The sequence below is a fragment of the Natator depressus genome, chromosome 12, assembly GCF_965152275.1.
Source record: "Natator depressus isolate rNatDep1 chromosome 12, rNatDep2.hap1, whole genome shotgun sequence".
Taxonomy (NCBI): domain Eukaryota; kingdom Metazoa; phylum Chordata; order Testudines; family Cheloniidae; genus Natator; species Natator depressus.
In genome coordinates this window covers 3,035,813-3,055,069 of record NC_134245.1, presented here as the reverse complement: position 1 = coordinate 3,055,069, position 19,257 = coordinate 3,035,813, and the positions used below count along the sequence as shown (strand labels likewise).

Below are 19,257 nucleotides of genomic sequence, written 5' to 3'. Positions count from 1 at the left end.
CACATCTCTCATTTATTTGTGAAGCTCCTGGCACAAGTCTGAATGCTCAAAGATAACAGTCAATCACCATCCTCAAGTTACTACTGCTGATATGCAAAAGAGCCAGTGTCAAATTGAACTTTATCCCCATCACCTGCACTGTTAGTAACACCATCACAGTCTCTACTGCAGCCTGAGCAGCAGTGAAATCAACCCCCATACTGTTAACAGAAAAAGAGCCTGTCTCCGGGGAAAGTCTGCCTAGACACATTTATTCGTACATAATTGCCAGCGAATGGTTTATTATCCTGTGCAGTGGTGTATTGGCCTGACCCTCCAACTGGGTTGCTTGGAGGTCAATCTCTCTTAGTATTTTCACTGCAGAGCTCTTTTTGACATTTCACTGAATATTTTTTGGCACTTAAAAAAACAAAACCCTGCTGCAGCTGCAATGCTGAAAGAGCAGATAAGTATTTAAAAGGAACCTGAACAGCAGAGTGGCCTCTCTTTTTAATTAGCACAAAATACTGTTTGTAGTCAAAGATGTAAATTTTCTGCTTGAAAATCCAGTCTGGTTTTGGAAAATTCGTAATAAAATGCAAAAGATGACAGATTCCCCATAACTATTTGACTACAAGAGAAATCTTATCAGCTATTCATCTTTACACAGTCAACATGCACTTTCATAGCAGTCAGCCAGATTTTTCTTGCAGTTCAAGATTATTAAAAAAAAGTTTTCCAATGCATTCAATTTCATGTTGCAAATCAGGATTGAACTGGTTGATTGCTGACCTAGGAACTGACTGACATACATAGTTAGTGAAGTTTAACATGCATATAATCTATGTTGTACCTATGGGGGGGAGGGTGGAGCTGATAAGCACCTTTAAAGAAGTTTTAGTACTCAGTTGGTATTTCTTTACCATACAATAGCTATTGCAGCTGGAGGATGGAGTCTGATTGACTAGAAATGGACTCTGATTGACAAGCTTCTCTAGTAGAAAGAGAGAGCCTGAGACAGGCCTGGCATAAGTGGCATGGTGTAAGGCCTAAGGCCTGAACTAAAGACAGGCCCCGCTGAGATAAAGCAAAGCTACCAAGACTCAAGCTATGAGCAAAACCCTTTTACAAAGCAGATGCTTGCAGGTTCACTATCCGATACATGAACTTGGCAAGGCGTTGCGAAAACACAAGCACTTAGTACCAGAACATCCCAGTACAAGGTTATGGTGTACACACACTCCCTGTCACTCCATGAAGATGACGCAAGGGCACACTGACCCCTCTTAAAAATAAGGTCAGGATGACAGTGTGATGGATAGAGATGTTTTGATCCAACGAACAGGTACAACTAAAGGGTGGTAACCAACCACATCAGAGGGGCAATACGTAACTTGTTTGTATCAGTGTATGAAATAGGGGTCACAGGGGGGTGTCTTTGTCTGGCCATGCTGGGAATGAAAAATCCCGCAGTTCACTGAACTGGTCTATTGTAATGAGTATACATGTGTTAGTGTACCTATAACCATTGAGCCTGGGCACTAGGACCGTGCTTCATTGACAATAAACCTGGCCAAGTGTTTTCGCTACTGAACCAAGTCTGTGGTCTTCCTGGGCAGTTTGATCAGAGTCTGCTGTACTGGTTACCTGGCCGGAGCCGGTACAGCACACGGAGAGAACACACCCACATTCAGCAACTGACAACAGCTCCTACCCATAGACTCCATAGCGGGAGAAGGACTTAGCTACCATTCTCCTATCTGTATCTTTAACTACAGGGCTGCAACAAGATTTTTTCCTTTTTCATCTGACAGGCTTGGTGCATGCTTTTTCCATGGAGCACACACAACAGCATGCCCTAAAACTCTGCAACCCACCATGACAAGGGTTGGAGTCTCAGACAGACACCTTCTCCATCACACAGCAAGTAACAATAAACAGCTGGTGTGCTCTAAGCTGCAATGTGCACGTTATCTGATTGCTCGGTTCCTCTTTGCTACCCTGCATTAACACAGCCTTCAGCAAGCGAGGTGAAGCACATGAAGACCAACCAGAGCCCCCTTTACCTCTGAAGGCTGATTCTGTAGCGGGCCTCTCTATTGCCAATGTTGCGAACCAGCAGAGTTTTCTGAGTGCTGTACTTGACGGGGCAGGTGGAGAAGTTCAGTTGGTCAGGGAAGTCCAGTATTGCCCGAGCCCCTATCGCTCGGATAGGCACAATAAACTTTTCTCTTTCCGTGATGCAGGTTACCTGGTGGATGTAATCCTACGGGGAAATAACACAAACCACGTCAGTCTGGTAAACTCGGGCATCATTCCCACAACAGAGCAAGCAACAGAAGGAATCCAACTGGCTTCATGGACAACAGAATCCATACTTACAAGAAGGGAACATTAAGGCATTTCGGGTGCCATGGCCTTCACTCTTTGTATCATGGTTTAACAATTTTTCTACAATGTATTCTTCCCAAACTGGAGACAAGAATTGCTCCCAGTGTTTCAGGTGTGAGCAAAATAACACTATTCCCTACTACTATGATTTATGATCAATCATCTTCATAGAGACATTCAAAAACAGTACCAATTTTTCTGCAGTGGTAACATAGTGAAAGTACATATATTGAAAGCAAGCAACTGCAAGCATGTTCTTCACCTAATCCTAATTGCCTTTTTGATACAGTTAATATGGTGAGACAAGTTAATTTCACTCCGATCCTTCTCCTTGACACTTCACAAGGATACCAGATCTTTCTTTGAGCTCAAAACCCCCTAACCATCCTATCCTTTTTCTTCCTCATCCCCTGCCTCAGCTGGGATCTCCCACTCTGATTCCCCCAAACTGGACACAATAACTCTTGTTCTTCCCAACATCCTGTGTTTCTTTATCCTTCCCCAGCTCCACGGGGGCCCTCCCTCCCTCCCTTTGCCAACAGTCCCACTGTAGGATATCTTTCATCAGGGCTGGTGGTCTGTGCCAAGACTCAGTGGCTGATGTAACTTCATGTGTTTTGGGGATACACTGCGTATCTGAGATCCTAGACCCGACAGATGGGTCTTGTGATGGGGTGTGCATACCCCGCACTGGAGAGGGAAGGGTTAACCCCACACTGTGAGTGGTAGAAATCCCACCCTTTAGGCCATGCTGGGCATGCTCCAACTGCTGCCTCAGTATAAAAGGGAGCAGCCCAGCTCATTCTGGGCTGACTGCCGGAGGGGAAGGACCTTTGGCCGAAGCACCAGCTGAAGAGCCACCACAGCCCCTGCCTGCAAGAGCCAGAGACCCTACGAGCCGGATTGGAGGCCTGGAGCCTGAGGAGCACCAGAGAACCATCCACATTGAGGAGCTTGGAGACCCTGATGCCCTACAGACAGCAGCTTCTGGAACTACGGTAGGAAGTGACCCAGGGAGGGTGAGCGAGTCATAGAATCATAGAATCAGAGAATATCAGGGTTGGAAGGGACCTCAGGAGGTCATCTAGTCGAACCTCCTGCTCAAAGCAGGACCGATCCCCAATTAAATCATCCCAGCCAGGGCTTTGTCAAGACTGACCTTAAAAACTTCTAAGGAAAGAGATTCCACCACCTCCCTAGGTAACGCATTCCAGTGTTTCACCACCCTCCTACTGAAAAAGTTTTTCCTAATATCCAACCTAAATCTCCCCCACTGCAACTTGAGACCATTACTCCTTGTTCTGTCATCTGCTACCACTGAGAACAGTCTAGAGCCATCCTCTTTGGAACCCCCTTTCAGGTAGTTGAAAGCAGCTATCAAATCCCCCCTCATTCTTCTCTTTTGCAGACTAAACATCCCCAGTTTCCTCAGCCTCTCCTCATAACTCATGTGTTCCAGTCCCCTCATCATTTTTGTTGCCCTCCGCTGGACTCTTTCCAATTTTTCTACATCCTTCTTGTAGTGTGGGGCCCAAAACTGGACACAGTACTCCAGATGAGGCCTCACCAGTGTCGAATAGAGGGGAATGATCACGTCCCTCAATCTGCTGGCAATGCCCCTACTTATACACCCCAAAATGCCATTGGCCTTCTTGGCAACAAGGGCACACTGTTGACTCAGATCCAGCTTCTCGTCCACTGTAACCCCCAGGTCCTTTTCTGCAGAACTGCTGCGTAGCCATTCGGTCCCTAGTCTGTAGCAGTGCATGGGATTCTTCCGTCCTAAGTGCAGGACTCTGCACTTGTCCTTGTTGAACCTCATCAGATTTCTTTTGGCCCAATCTTCTAATTTGTCTAGGTCCCTCTGTATCCTATCCCTACCCTCCAGCGTATCTACCTCTCCTCCCAGTTTAGTGTCGTCTGCAAATTTCCTGAGGGTGCAATCCACACCCTCCTCCAGATCATTTATGAAGATATTGAACAAAACCAGCCCCAGGACCGACCCTTGGGGCACTCCACTTGATACCGGCTGCCAACTAGACATGGAGCCATTGATCACTACCCGTTGAGCCCGACAATCTAGCCAGCTTTCTATCCACCTTATAGTCCATTCATCCAGCCCATACTTCTTTAACTTACTGGCAAGAATACTGTAGGAGACCGTGTCAAAAGCTTTGCTAAAGTCAAGGAATAACACGTCCACTGCTTTTCCCTCAACCACAGAACCAGTTATCTCGTCATAGAAGGCAATTAGATTAGTCAGGCATGACTTGCCCTTGGTGAATCCATGCTGACTGTTCCTGATCACTTTCCTCTCCTCTAAGTGCTTCACAATTGATCCCTTGAGGACCTGCTCCATGATTTTTCCAGGGACTGAGGTGAGGCTGACTGACCTGTAGTTCCCAGGATCCTCCTTCTTCCCTTCTGTAAAGATGGGCACTACATTAGCCTTTTTCCAGTTGTCCAGGACTTCCCCTGATTACCATGAGTTTTCAAAGATAATGGCCAATGGCTCTGCAATCACATCCGCCAACTCCTTTAGCACTCTCAGAAGCAGAGCATCCAGCCCCATGGACTTGTGCACGTCCAGCTTTTCTAAATAGTCCCGAACCACTTCTTTCTCCAGAGCGGGCTGGTCACCACCTCCCCATGCTGTGTTGCCCAGTGCAGTAGTCTGGGAGCTGACCTTGTTTGTGAAGACAGAGGCAAAAAAAGCATTGAGTGCATTAGCTTTTTCCACATCCTCTGTCACTAGGTTGCCTCCCTCATTCAGTAAGGGGCCCACACTTTCCTTGGCTTTCTTCTTGTTGCTAACATACCTGAAAAAACCCTTCTTGTTACTCTTAACATCTCTTGCTAGCTGCAACTCCAGGTGTGATTTGGCCTTCCTGATTTCACTCCTGCATGTCCGAGCAATATTTTTATACTCCTCCCTGGTCATTTGTCCAATCTTCCACTTCTTCTTGTAAGCTTCTTTTTTGTATTTAAGATCAGCAAGGATTTCACTGTTAAGCCAAGCTGGTCGCCTGCCATATTTACTGTTCTTTCTACACATCGGGATGGTTTGTCCCTGTAACCTCAATAAGGATTCTTTAAAATACAGCCAGCTCTCCTGGACTCCTTTCCCCCTCATGTTATTCATAGAATCGTAGAATAACAGAGTCGGAAGGGACCTCTGGAGGCCATCCAGTCCAACCCCCTGCCCAGAGCAGGACCAATCCCAACCAAATCATCCCAGCCAGGGCCCCGTCAAGCCCGACCCCAAAAACCTCCAAGGAAGGGGACTCCACCACCTCCCCAGGCAACGCACTCCAGTGCCTCACCACCCGCCTAGTGAAAAAGTTTTTCCCAACATCCAACCCAAATCTCCCCCACTGCAACCTAAGACCATCACTCCCCGTCCTGCCATCCGCCACCACCGAGAACAGTCTAGATCCATCCCCCTTGGATCCACCCTTCAGGCAGTTAAAAGCAGCTATCAAATCCCCCCCCTGCATCCTTCTCTTCCGTAGCCTAAACAATCCCAGTTCCCTCAGCCTCTCCCCGCAAGTCATGTGTTCCAGACCCCCAATCAACCTTGTTGCTCCTCGCTGGACTCTCTCCAATCCATCCACATCCCTCCTGCAGTGTGGGGCCCAAAACCGGACACAGCACTCTAGATGAGGCCTCACCAATGTCGACCAGAGGGGAACGACCACGTCCCTCAATCTGCCGGCAATGCCCCCACCCATACACCCCAAAATGCCATCGGCCCTCCCGGCAACAAGGGCACACTGCCGACCCATATCCAACCTCTCGTCCACTGTCACCCCTAGGTCCTTCCCTGCAGGACCGCTGCCCAGCCATTCGGTCCCCAGTCTGCAGCGGTGCATTGGACTCCTCCGTCCCAAGTGCGGGACTCTGCACCCGTCCCTGCTGAACCCCATCAGACCTCTCCCGGCCCAATCCTCCAATCCGTCCCGGTCCCTCTGCATCCCATCCCCACCCCCAAGCACATCCACCACTCCTCCCAGTCTAGTGTCATCCGCAAACCCGCCGAGGGTGCAATCCACACCATCCTCCAGATCACCAATGAAGATATTGAACAAAACCGGCCCCAGGACCGACCCCTGGGGCACTCCGCTAGACACCGGCTGCCAACTAGACATGAAGCCATTGATCACCACCCGTTGAGCCCGACAATCCAGCCAACTCTCTACCCACCCTGCAGTGCATCCATCCATTCTCCCAGGGGATCTTGCCCATCAGTTCCCTGAGGGAGTCAAAGTCTGCCTTTCTGAAGTCCAGGGTCCATATGCTGCTGCTCTCCTTTCTTCCTTGTGTCAAGATCCTGAACTCTAATTCTTCCCAGTTTGTGAGCAGCAGGTCAAGAAGAGCTCTGTCCCTAGTTGGTTCCTCCAGCACTTGCACCAGGAAATTGTCCCCTACATTTTCCAAAAACTTCCTGGATTGTCTGTGCACCGCTGAATTGCTCTCCCAGAAGATATCAGGGTGATTGAAGTCTCCCATGAGAACCAGGGCCTGCGATCTAGTAACTTCTGAGAGTTGCCGGAAGAAAGCCTCATCCACCTCATTCCCCTGGTCCGGTGGTCTGCAGTAGACTCCCACCAAGACATCACCCTTGTTGCTCACACTTCTAAACTTAATCCAGAGACTCTCAGGTTTTTCTGCAGTTTTATACTTAAGCTCTGAGCAGTCATACTGCTCTCTTATATACAGTGCAACTCCCCCACCTTTTCTGCCCTGCCTGTCCTTCCTGAACAGCTTATATCCATCCATGACAGTACTCCAGTCATGTGAGTTATCCCACCAAGTCTCTGTTATTCCAATCACATCATAATTCCTTGACTTTGCCAGGACTTCCAGATCATAGAATCACAGAATATCAGAGTTGGAAGGGACCTCTGAAGGTCATCTAGTCCAGCCCCCTGCCCAGAGCAGGACCAATCCCCCATTAAATCATCCCAGCCAGGGCTTTGTCAAGACTGACCTTAAAAACTTCTAGGGAAGGGGATTCCACCACCTCCCCAGGTAACGCATTCCAGTGTTTCACCACCCTCCTACTGAAAAAGTTTTTCCTAATATCCAACCTAAATCTCCCCCACTGCAACTTGAGACCATTACTCCTTGTTCTGTCTTCTGCTATCACTGAGAATAGTCTAGATCCATCCTCTTTGGATCCACCTTTCAGGTAGTTAAAAGCAGCTATCAAATCCCCCCTCATTCTCCTCTTCTGCAGACTAAACAATCCCAGTTCCCTCAGCCTCTCCTCATAAGTCATGTGTTCCAGACCCCTAATCATTTTTGTTGCCCTTCGCTGGACTCTCTCCAATTTTCCACATCCTTCTTGTAGTGTGGGGCCCAAAACTGGACACAGTACTCCAGATGAGGCCTCACCAGTGTCGAATAGAGGGGAACGATCACGTCCCTCGATCTGCTGGCAATGCCCCTACTTATACTCTCCCTGCTTGTTTCCCAGGCTTCTTGCATTTGTGTATAGGGACTTGAGATAACCCGCTGATCGCCCCTCTTTCTCAGTATGAGGCAGGAGCCCTCCCCTCTCATGCGCTCCTGCTCGTGCTTCCTCCCAGTATCCCACTTCCCCACTTACCTCAGGGCTTTGGTCTCCTTCCCCCGGTGAACCTAGTTTAAGCCCTCCTCACTAGCTTAGCCAACCTGCTTGCGAAGATGCTCTTCCCTCTCTTCGTTAAGTGGAGCCCGTCTCTGCCTAATACTCCTCCTTCTTGGAACACCGTCCTATGGTCAAAGAATCCAAAGCCTTCTCTCCGACACCACCTGCGTAGCCATTCGTTGACTTCCACAATTCGACAGTCTCAACCCAGGCCTTTTCCTTCCACAGGGAGGATGGACGAGAACACCACTTGCGCCTCAAACTCCTTTATCCTTCTTCCCAGAGCCATGTAGCCTGCAGTGATCCGCTCAAGGTCATTCTTGGCAGTATCATTGGTGCCCACGTGGAGAAGCAGGAAGGGGTAGCGATCCGAGGGCTTGATGAGTCTCGGCAGTCTCTCCGTCACATCACGAATCTTAGCTCCTGGCAAGCAGCAGACTTCTCGGTTTTCCCGGTCGGGGTGGCAGATAGAGTGGTATCTCCCACCCGAGTGAGGTCAGCGTGTTTTGGTGGATTCCCCGTTCACCCAGTGACGGACCACTCCGTCACTGGTAGGGCTCTGGGTCGGGGCCCAGTGGAGTCGGGCGGGCCCAGGCCCTCCTACCCAGGCCGTCACACCCCGCCATATTGACTCTGCCCTCTGTCCGAGGGCCGCCATATTCACTCTGGCCATTAAGCTGTAACTCCGGCCTCTGGGCCATACCGTGGTCACCCCAAGGGCCGCCAGGGAGAGTAACCATGGTTATATCACCACCCTGTCCTGCCCCAAAGGGGGACAGTGTGTGCATACACTGCAACAGGTCTGCTGAGACTCAGACATCCAGAGATGCCAGCAACGTTAAAGTTCCTTATTGAGGATTTGAGACCCAGAAGATAATTGGGTTTTGAGGAGAAACAGATAATGGTAGAAAGTCCAGGTTAGTGTTGGGGATATCAGGTGATTATCTTTGAAGGAAAGAAGGAGCAGGGGAATTGGAATACTAAAGAGCAATAGTGCTAAGGAAGGTTATCAGTTTGTTGGAGGAAAAGAATTCAGGTTTCATGTGAGTCCCATTTTCTCTAATCCATGCATCCATCCACAATCACAGCACTATGGAAGCCTCTGATTAATAGTTTAAAAACAAAATGGTCTGACATTATGCATTTAAAATGTTTACATTACTTTATGTAATATAGTATGACAGAATATTCTAATGACTTCCAATTCCAGTGGTGTGACTTATTTGTCAGTTTGCAAGTGCGTCAACGAATGCACTTTATTTTACTGCACCCAAATATTCAGGAAGACTCAATGGCAAAGCAATTGTGATAAAAATATCCGATACTCCTATTTCGATACACTGTGAAAGGGAATAATTCCATGCACTGGATTATAGGGACCACAAGTGAGAACTCAGAGTTTGCCAGAAATTACCACAGCCTGTTCTGCTCATTACAGCAGCTGACTGGCAAGACCAGTATGAAGAAGTAGTTGTGCTGAGATGGTAAGCCCAGTGATGAGGGTATCCCAGTCATTCCAGTTGGGTTGGATCAGATCCTTAGCAAGGTTGGCAGTTATCACTTTCTTTGTATACACAGATGCATGTTCCTGATAATGTAGCCATGTGTATATTTTATCATCCTGTAAAGATCAAACAGCCAGTCTCCAATGAAACACCAAACATGGTGAGCACAATAATTCTGGTGTTGAGTTGGTGCGGGGGGGATGATCTGAGGTTTTATTAGTTCAAAAGTGGGATGAACTGGACAAGCCAATGAAGAGAACAGTGAGACCCAACCATGCTGCGAATCACAGAGGCTCAGTCTTCTCCCAGACTGCTCTGCCAACACATGCCAATCACAGCAAACCGAACTGTGGAACTCTAAGACCTTGGCTTTTTCAGAACAGAGCTGGACAATCCCACGCAGATGAGTGGTGGTTTGGAGACCTGGATAAACCCAGCTAGGACCAGAATCAAACCAGCAAAATCATCCTACTATAGATCTAACAGATTTTAGCTTAGTCTCCAGAGGTAAAGACTTTGTGTACTGAGGTAAAATCTTGGTCCCACTAAAACCAACGGCACAACCGGAAACTGGCCCTACCTCCCAACCATCTTTTGTTCTTAACCTGAAGAAGTTTGAGATAGGGGAATGAAAAAAAATGGTTACCCACCTTTCGTAACTGTTGTTCTTCGAGATGTGTTGTTCATGTCCATTCCAATCAGGTGTGAGCGCGTGCACATGCACGATGGCCAGAAGATTTTTCCCTGAGCAGCATCTGTTGGGTCCGCCTGGGCGCCCCCTGGAGTCGCGCCCTTATGGCGCCTAATATAGAGCCCTGCTGACCCGCCACCCCTTCAGTTCCTTCTTGCCATCCGACAGACGGGTAGGAGGATGGGTATTGGAATGGACCTGAATAACACATCTCGAAGAACAACAGTTACGAGAAGGTGAGTAACCGGTTTTTCTTCTTCGAGTACTTGTTCATGTTGATTCCAATCAGGTGACTCCCAAGCAAGGAGGTGTGGTTGGAGCTGTACACTGACTGGAGTACTGCTCTACCAAAGGCTGCATCATCTCTGGCCTATCTAGTAATTGCACAGTGTGCGGCAAAAGTGTGTATCGATGACCACATGGTCACCCTGCAGATTTCCTGGGTGGGGACCTGGGCCAGGAAAGCTGTTGATGAAGCTTGTGCTCTTGTAGAGTGCGCCGTTATCGGGGGCACTGGGATCCCTGCAAGATTGTAGCACTCAGTAATGCAGGCCACAATCCATGATGAAATGCGCTGTGTCGAAACAGGCTGGCCCTTCATTCTGTCCGCTACTGCGACAAAGAGCTGTACTGGCTTCTGAACAGTTTCGTCCTTTCTATGTAAAAGGCCAGCGCTCTGCGGACATCGAGAGTGTGGAGTCTCTGCTCACTACCACTCGCAGGAGGCTTGGGGTAGAACACCGGGAGGAAAATGTCCTGGTTGATGTGGAACTGCGACACCAACTTCGGGAGGAAGGCGAGATGGAGTCTGAGCTGAACCTTGTCCTTAAAAAACACAGTGTAGGGCAGCTCTGACGTTAGAGCCCTGAGCTCAGACACCCTGCGGGCTGAAGTTATCGCCACCAGGAATGCGACCTTGTAGGAGAGGTAGAGCAGGGAGCATGTTGCTAGAGGCTCAAAGGGATGCTCCAGGAGCCTAGAGAGGACCAAGTGAAGGTCCCAAGCAGGAACCAGTTGGCAGACATGGGGGTACAACCTGTCGAGGCCCTTCAGGAAGTGACTGACAGAAGACAAGGAGAGACCTTCCTGCTTCAGGTGGAAAAGATCATCCAAAATCTGGGGCACTGAGGCTAGCACCGGGGGAAAGTCACGCTGAGCTGACCAGATTGAAAATCTCTTCCACTTGGCCAGGTACGTGACCCAAGTGGAGGGTTTCCTACTACCCAAAAGAACCTGTCTGACTTGTTCTGAACAGGAGAGCTCGGACAGGTTTAGCCATGAAGCCTCCAGGCTGTGAGATGCAGCGACTGCAGATTTGGGTGCTGGAGCTGCCTGTGATCCTGCGTGAGACGGTCCTGGAAAAGCAGCAGGGTAATCGGGGTTCCGACTGACATGCCTAGGAAAGACATGTACCAATGCTGGCTGGGCCAAGCTGGTGCTATGAGAATGACCTGAGCCCGGTCTCTGTGAATCTTGAGCAGGACCTTGTGGACGAGCAGTACGGGTGGGAAGGCGTATAGAAGAGGTCCCCCACAATGGAGGAGAAACGCGTCTGCTGTGGAGCCCAGACTGTGATTCTGGAAGGAGCAGAACTGCTGACACTTCCTGTTGCATCGCGTGGCAAAGAGGTCGATCTGGGGACAGCCCCACTTTTGGAAGACCGAAGATGCGATGTCCGGGCGAAGGGACCACTCGTGGCTGTGAAAGGACCTGCTGAGGCGGTCCGCCAGCTTGTTTTGGACCCCTGGAAGGTACGATGCCTGTAGATCGACTGAGTACTTTATACAAAAGTCCCATAACCTGAGGGCTTCCTGGTACAGGGGAGAGGAGCATGCACCCCCCTGTTTGTTGATATAGAACATCGCGGTCATATTGTCTGTCATGACCGATACACATTGACCTGCTATATACAGGGAGAATGACTGACACACTAGGCATACTGCCCTGAGCTCCCTGACATTGATATGAGGACAGCGATCTGTCTGTGACCAGAGGCGCTGAGTCCTGTGGTCCCCCAGATGAGCCCCCCACCCCAAATCTGATGTGTCCATTACTAGCATCAGGGATGGTTGTGGAGCAGTGAAGGGGACTCCTGAGCACACCTGCTGAGCGTCCATCCACCACAGGAGCGAGTCGAGGATGGGGGGAGGCAGGGTCACGATCCTGTCCAAGCTGTCCCTGGCAGGTTTGTACACTGACACAAGCCACAACTGAAGCGGCCAAAGCCTGAGTCTGGCATGTCAGACCACATACGTACAGGCCACCATGCGATCAAGCAGTTTGAGACAATTTCTCATGGTGGTGTTGGGGAACTGCCTGAGTACCTGGATCATAGCATCGAGGGCCTGGAATCTCGCTTGGAGGAGGAATGCTCTGGCTTGGGTTGAGTCCAGAACCGCTCCTATGAACTCTATCCTCTGGACCAGGTACAGAGTCGATTTTGCCTTGTTCAGTAGGAGGCCCAGACTCTCAAAGGTGGCTCTGATGAATGCCACCTGAGCCTCCACCTGAGCTCTGGATCAGCCTTTGATTAGCCAGTCATCGAGGTAAGGGAACACCTGTACCTGATGTTTCCGCAGAAAGGCGGCAACGACTGCCATGCACTTGATGAAGACTCGAGGTGCCGCTGACAGGCCGAAAGGGAAGACCGTAAATTGGTAATGGGAACTGTTGACCACAAACCTGAGGTACTTTCTGTGGTTTTGTGCTATTGCTATATGAAAATACACAAACTTGTTGAGGTCACGCAGGTCCAGGGTGGGCCTTAGGCCGCCTTTGGCCTTCGGTGTTAGGAAATAGCAGGAATAGAAACCCTTGTCCCTGTGCTCCGGGGAACCTCCACAGCCCCAGGGCTAGGAGCAATTGCACCTCCTGAATGAGACGTTTCTCGTGAGAAGGGTCCCTGAAGAGGGATGGGGAAGGGGGAGGAAGGGTGGGAGGGCACAGAATTGGATGGAGTATTCCATCGAAGCACCCAACAGTCCAAAGTTATATGGGACTATGCACGGTAGAAAAGGGATAGGTGGAAGGAAAAGGTAAGGCGGGGTGAATCCAGTCTCTGGTCTGGTGCGCTGTCCTTGACTGCACCTTCAAAATCCTGGTTTAGGGCCGGAGGGCAGTTTGGGCTGGCCTTGGTTAGCGGAGGGATGTTGTCTTCTACCGCTCCGGTTCCTCCTCCTAGAGTTGCCCTGGCGGTTCTGCTGTTGGAACCTTGGAGGAGGTTGTGGGCGGAAGTGTCTGTGCTGTGTGGCAGGGGTATGAAAGCCCAAGGATCTGAGGGTAGCTTAGGAATCTTTTAGTCTATGGAGCCGTTTGTCCATCTTCTCTGAAAATAGAGCCTCACCCTCAAACGGGAGGTCCTGAATCGTATGTTGGACTTGGTAGGGTAACCCTGAGGCTTGCAACCAGGCCCCCCATCACATAGCCACCCCTGTTGCCATGACTCTTGTGGCAGTGTCTGCAGCATCTAAGGCTGCCTACAGTGAAGCGTGAGAGCCTAATTTCCCTTCTTCCACCAAGGCGGCGAACTCTGACTGAGAGTCCAAAGGGACGAGCTCTGTGAACTTAGCACAGGTTATAAGAGCACCTGCTCACAATGGCCTGCTGATTAGCAATACGGAGTTGTAGACCGCTGGTGGAGTAGATTTCCTACCCACGAGGTCCAATTGTTTAGCATCCCTATTCTTTGGGGAAGGACCTTGGAAACCTTGTCTCTCCTGCTGGTTAGCCGCATTGATGACCAACGAGTCCGGAGGCAGATGGGAGTATAGATGCTCAAAGCCTGGAGGGGACAAAATACCAGCACTCATTGCGTTTGGCAGTGGGTGGCAGAGATGCTGACATCTGCCATAGAGTTTTGGTAGTGTCCACCACTGTCTTTATGAGGGGCAATGCTACCCGTGAGGGCCCTGAGGGTGCTAGGATGTCCACCATGGGATCAGTGTCCTCGACCACTTAACGAAGAGAGGGAAGAGTATCTTCACAAGCAGGCTGGCTAACCTGGTGAGGAGGGCTTTAAACTAGGTTCACCGGGGGAAGGAGACCAAAGCCCTGAGGTAACTGGGGACACGGGATACCGGGAGGAAGTACAAGCAGGAGAGTGCGAGGAGGGAGGGCTCCTGCCTCATACTGAGAAAGAGGGAAGATCAGCAAGTTATCTCAAGTGCCTGTACACAAATGCAAGAAGCCTGGGAAACAAGCAGGGAGAACTGGAAGTCCTGGCACAGTCAAGGAATTACAATGTGATTGGAATAACGGAGACTTGGTGGGATAACTCACATGACTGGAGTACTGTCATGGATGGATATAAGCTGTTCAGGAAGGACAGGCAGGGCAGAAAAGATGGGGGAGTTGCACTGTATGTAAGAGAGCAGTATGACTGCTCAGAGTTCCAGTACGAAACTGCAGAAAAACCTGAGAGTCTCTGGATTAAGTTAGAAGCATGAGCAACAAGGGTGATGTCATGGTGGGAGTCTGCTATAGACCACCGGACCAGGGGGATGAGGTGGACAAGGCCTTCTTCCAGCAACTCACGGAAGTTACTAGATCGCAGGCCCTGGTTCTCATGGGAGACTTCAATCACCCTGATATCTGCTGGGAGAGCAATATAGCGGTGCACAGACAATCCAGGAAGTTTTTGGAAAATGTAGGGGACAATTTCCTGGTGCAAGTGCTGGAGGAACCAGCTAGGGGAAGAGCTCTTCTTGACCTGCTGCTCACAAACCAGGAAGAATTAGTAGGGGAAGCAAAAGTAGATGGGAGGCAGTGACCATGAGATGGTCGAGTTCAGGATCCTGACACAGGGAAGAAAGGAGAGCAGCAGAATACGGACCCTGGACTTCAGAAAAGCAGACTTTGACTCCCTCAGGGAACTGATGGGCAGGATCCCCTGGGAGAATAACATGAGGGGGAAAGGAGCCCAGGAGAGCTGGCTGTATTTTAAAGAATCCTTATTGAGGTTACAGGGACAAACCATCCCGATGTGTAGAAAGAATGGTAAATATGGCAGGCGACCAGCTTGGCTTAACAGTGAAATCCTTGCTGATCTTGAACACAAAAAAGAAGCTTACAAGAAGTGGAAGTTTGGACAAATGACCAGGGAAGAGTATAAAAATATTGCTCGGGCATGCAGGAGTGAAATTGGGAAGGCCAAATCACACCTGGAGTTGCAGCTAGCGAGAAATGTTAAGAGTAACCAGAAGCGTTTCTTCAGGTATGTTAGCAACAAGAAGAAAGTCAAGAAAAGTGTGGGCCCCTTACTGAATGAGGGAGGCAACCTAGTGACAGAGGATGTGGAAAAAGCTAATGTACTCAATGCTTTTTTTGCCTCTGTCTTCACAAACAAGGTCAGCTCCCAGACTACTGCACTGGGCAGCACAGCATGGGGAGAAAGAAGTGGTTCAGGACTATTTAGAAAAGCTGGATGAGCACAAGTCCATGGGGCCAGATGTGCTGCATCCAAGAGTGCTAAAGGAGTTGGCGGATGTGATTGCAGAGCCATTGGCCATTATCTTTGAAAACTCGTGGCGATCGGGGAAGGTCCTGGATGACTGGAAAGGCTAATGTAGTGCCCATCTTTACAAAAGGGAAGAAGGAGGATCCTGGGAACTACAGGCCAGTCAGCCTCACCTCAGTCCCTGGAAAAATCATGGAGCAGGTCCTCAACGAATTCATTTTGAAGCACTTCGAGGAGAGGAAAGTGATCAGGAACAGTCAGCATGGATTCACCAAGGGAAAGTCATGCCTCACTAATCTAATTGCCTTCTATGACGAGATAACTGGTTCTGTGGATGAAGGGAAAGCAGTGGACGTGTTGTTCCTTGACTTTAGCAAAGCTTTTGACACTGTCTCCCACAGTATTCTTGCCAGTAAGTTAAAGAAGTATGGGCTGGATGAATGGACTATAAGGTGGATAGAAAGCTGGCTAGATTGTCGGGCTCACGGGTAGTGATCAATGGCTCCATGTCTAGTTGGCAGCCGGTATCAAGTGGAGTGCCCCAAGGGTCGGTCCTCGGGCCGGTTTTGTTCAATATCTTCATAAATGATCTGGAGGATGGCATGGATTACACCCTCAGCAAGTTTGCAGATGACGCTAAACTGGGAGGAGAGGTAGATATGCTGGAGGGTAGGGATAGGATACAGAGAGACCTAGACAAATTGGAGGATTGGACCAAAAGAAATCTGATGAGGTTCAACAAGGACAAGTGCAGAGTCCTGCACTTAGGATGGAAGAATCCCACGCACCGCTACAGACTAGGGACCAAATGGCTAGGAAGCAGTTCTACAGAAAAGGACCTAGGGGTGACAGTGAACGAGAAGCTCGATATGAGTCAACGGTGTACCCTTGTTGCCAAGAAGGCCAATGGCATTTTGGGGTGTATAAGTAGGGGCATTGCCAGCAGATCGAGGGACGTGATCGTTCCCCTCTATTCAGCATTGGTGAGGCCTCATCTGGAGTACTGTGTCCAGTTTTGGGACCCACACTACAAGAAGATTGTGACAAAATTGGAAAACGTCCAGCGGAGGGTAACAAAAATGATTAGGGGACTGGAACACATGGCTTATGAGGAAAGGCTGAGGGAACTGGGATTGTTTAGTCTGCGGAAGAGAAGAATGAGGGGGGATTTGACAGCTGCTTTCAACTACGTGAAAGGGTGTTCCAAAGTGGCCCTAGACTGTTCTCAGTGGTAGTTCCAAGTGGCCCTAGACTGTTCTCAGTGGTAGCAGATGACAGAACAAGGAGTAATGGTCTCAAGTTGCAGTGGGGGAGGTTTAGGTTGGATATTAGGAAAAACTTTTTCACTAGGAGGGTGGTGAAGCACTGGAATGCGTTACCTAGAGAGGTGGTGGAATCTCCTTCTTTTGAAGTTTTTAAGGTCAGGCTTGACAAAGCCCTGGCTGGAATGATTTAGTTGGGGATCGGTCCTGCTTTGAGCAGGGGTTGGACTAGATACCTCCCGAGGTCCCTTCCAACCCTGATATTCTATGACCACCTCCTCGGTCTTAATGCCCAAGCCTTGGGCAGCCCTGCAGAGCAACTGCTGTAAAACTCTGTTGTCCTCTAATGCCGGGGGTTTGGACGTCCCTGCCAACGCTTTGTCCGGCGACGAGGAGGAAGAAGCATGTGCCAGTGGTGGAAGCTCCCTGCCATCTGTCCTGGGCGGGTCATGTTCTTCCCGGGGCAGAGTTGTAAGAGGTGGTGCCGATAATGGTGCCAGGGCCGTAGGCATCGTAGCCAACATTGGCGTCGGCATCAGTCTCACAGGAGGGAGCTGCATCAGCATGCTCACAGGAGCCAACATCGGCACCTGAGCCGTAGGTGCCTGCATCGAGGTCAACGTCGACAATGGTGCAGGTGAGGGAGACGGGTGTGTTGAAGTTGTGAAGGCCAGTGCCAAAGTTGGAGCTGAGCACGGTGCTGAAGGAAAAGGCATCAGGACCGTAGGCGCCAGGTGCAGATGCGCAGCGGAAGGCGGTACGTAAGTGGTGGAGGTGACTGAAGACGTCGCTGAGCATGGGCCCTGGGTTACGCCCTGTCCCTTGTGATAAGCCCAGGGAGTCCAGAAGGGCCACTGAGGTGGGTTCTGCTACTGCAGAGTCCACGCCTGATGCTCCCTTCTGTCTCTGCCCAACCTCGCTCTTTGGCTTCTGCTCCTACTTGAGTGATAGGAGTCGGGCTCTGACTCCAAGGTCTCAGGCACTGAAGACCATGGAGGAGCCAATCCTTGGTGTCTCAAATGGCAAGAGCTCTGGGAGTGGGAAGGCTCTCTGTCAGAGCGTGTAGGTGCCGATGGACAAGGTGAAGGGGAGTGCCTTGACATCACAGCCGGCTTTCCCTTAGAATGCACCAGAGGACGGGGCTCTGTCGGCGCTGAGGGTTCCTCCCTGGCAGGCAAGAACGGTGCAGTCAGGTGGAGGAGATCTCTGGCAGCCTGGTACGCTTCCTGCATGGACATGAGCTGAAGCGGCTGTGTAGGCACCCGAGATCGAGGTGGGGCCAGACTCGACTGCCTCACCTGGACAGGAGTCGACACAGCCCCAGAAGGAGATGCCGAGGAGTGGCCCACCTGGGGTCACGCTTCTCCAGGCTTAGCCAGAGAACCGTCATCTGGCTTTTTCTTCTTTTGAGGCACCGGTGAATGGGAGCAGTACCTCCTATCAGAAGGGCCCCTTGAGGAGCCATGGCGGTGTCAAGCGTCCCTGGAGGAGTCCTTCCTCGGCGTCCAAGTCACCAACGGTGCCGTGGCACTCCATGTCGAGGACGATGCCGTCAGGGTCCAGTCTCTCAAGCCTGGGTCGAAGTGGGGGTGCAAGGCTGCCTCCATGAGGATCACCTTCAGCTGCGGTTCCCGTTCTTTAAGTATTCTCGGGTGGAACTAGCAGCAGATCTTGTAACGAATTTTCTGATGAGTCTCCCCCGGGCACCAAAGACACGACGAGTGCGGATCACTCTTAGGCATGCACTTGGCGCTTGGATCCGCTTCTTAAAACTCGGGGACTGCGGCATACCACAGCGCCAGGGCCGGAGTGGGTGGGGGGAAACCCCCAACTACTATACTATACTAAACTTTAAACTGGTACTACTAACAACTAACTAACTATATCCACAGAATAACGAAGAAATCTTGCTGAGCAAGAGCTAAGGGAAGTTCCAGACACCGTCACTGGTGGTAAGAAGGAACTGAAGGGGTGGCGTGTCGGCAGGGCTCTATATTAGGCGCCATAAGGGCGTGACTCCAGGGGGTGCCCAGGCCGACCCGATGGATGCTGCTAAGGGGAAAATCTTCCAGCCATCGTGCACGTGCGTATGCACACACCTGATTGGAATCGACATGAACAAGCACTCGAAGAAGAACCAATGTTGCTCTAAGAAACAATAATCTAAATTGATAGACATGCCTGCATCTTATTAATAATTCCACCATCACCTAGCATTTCTATAGCACTTTTCATCAGGAGATCTCAAAGGACTTTTAAAAGGAGATCAGTATCATTATGCCAACTTTACAGATGGGGAAACTGAGGAACAGACAAGGGAAATGACTTGCCCAAGATTACCC

The 19,257-nt window shown here is 50.2% G+C and overlaps 1 protein-coding gene across 1 annotated transcript in view; it reads right to left on the bottom strand.

The window, feature by feature from the left end:
- The window catches only part of HYDIN (HYDIN axonemal central pair apparatus protein), a 443,011-nt gene that overhangs the window by 339,969 nt on the left and 83,785 nt on the right, over positions 1-19,257 (bottom strand). The window contains exon 6 of the mRNA XM_074968344.1: positions 2,046-2,245. Coding sequence (XP_074824445.1) covers positions 2,046-2,245 — 200 coding nt within the window. The remainder of the gene's footprint in view (positions 1-2,045; positions 2,246-19,257) is intronic.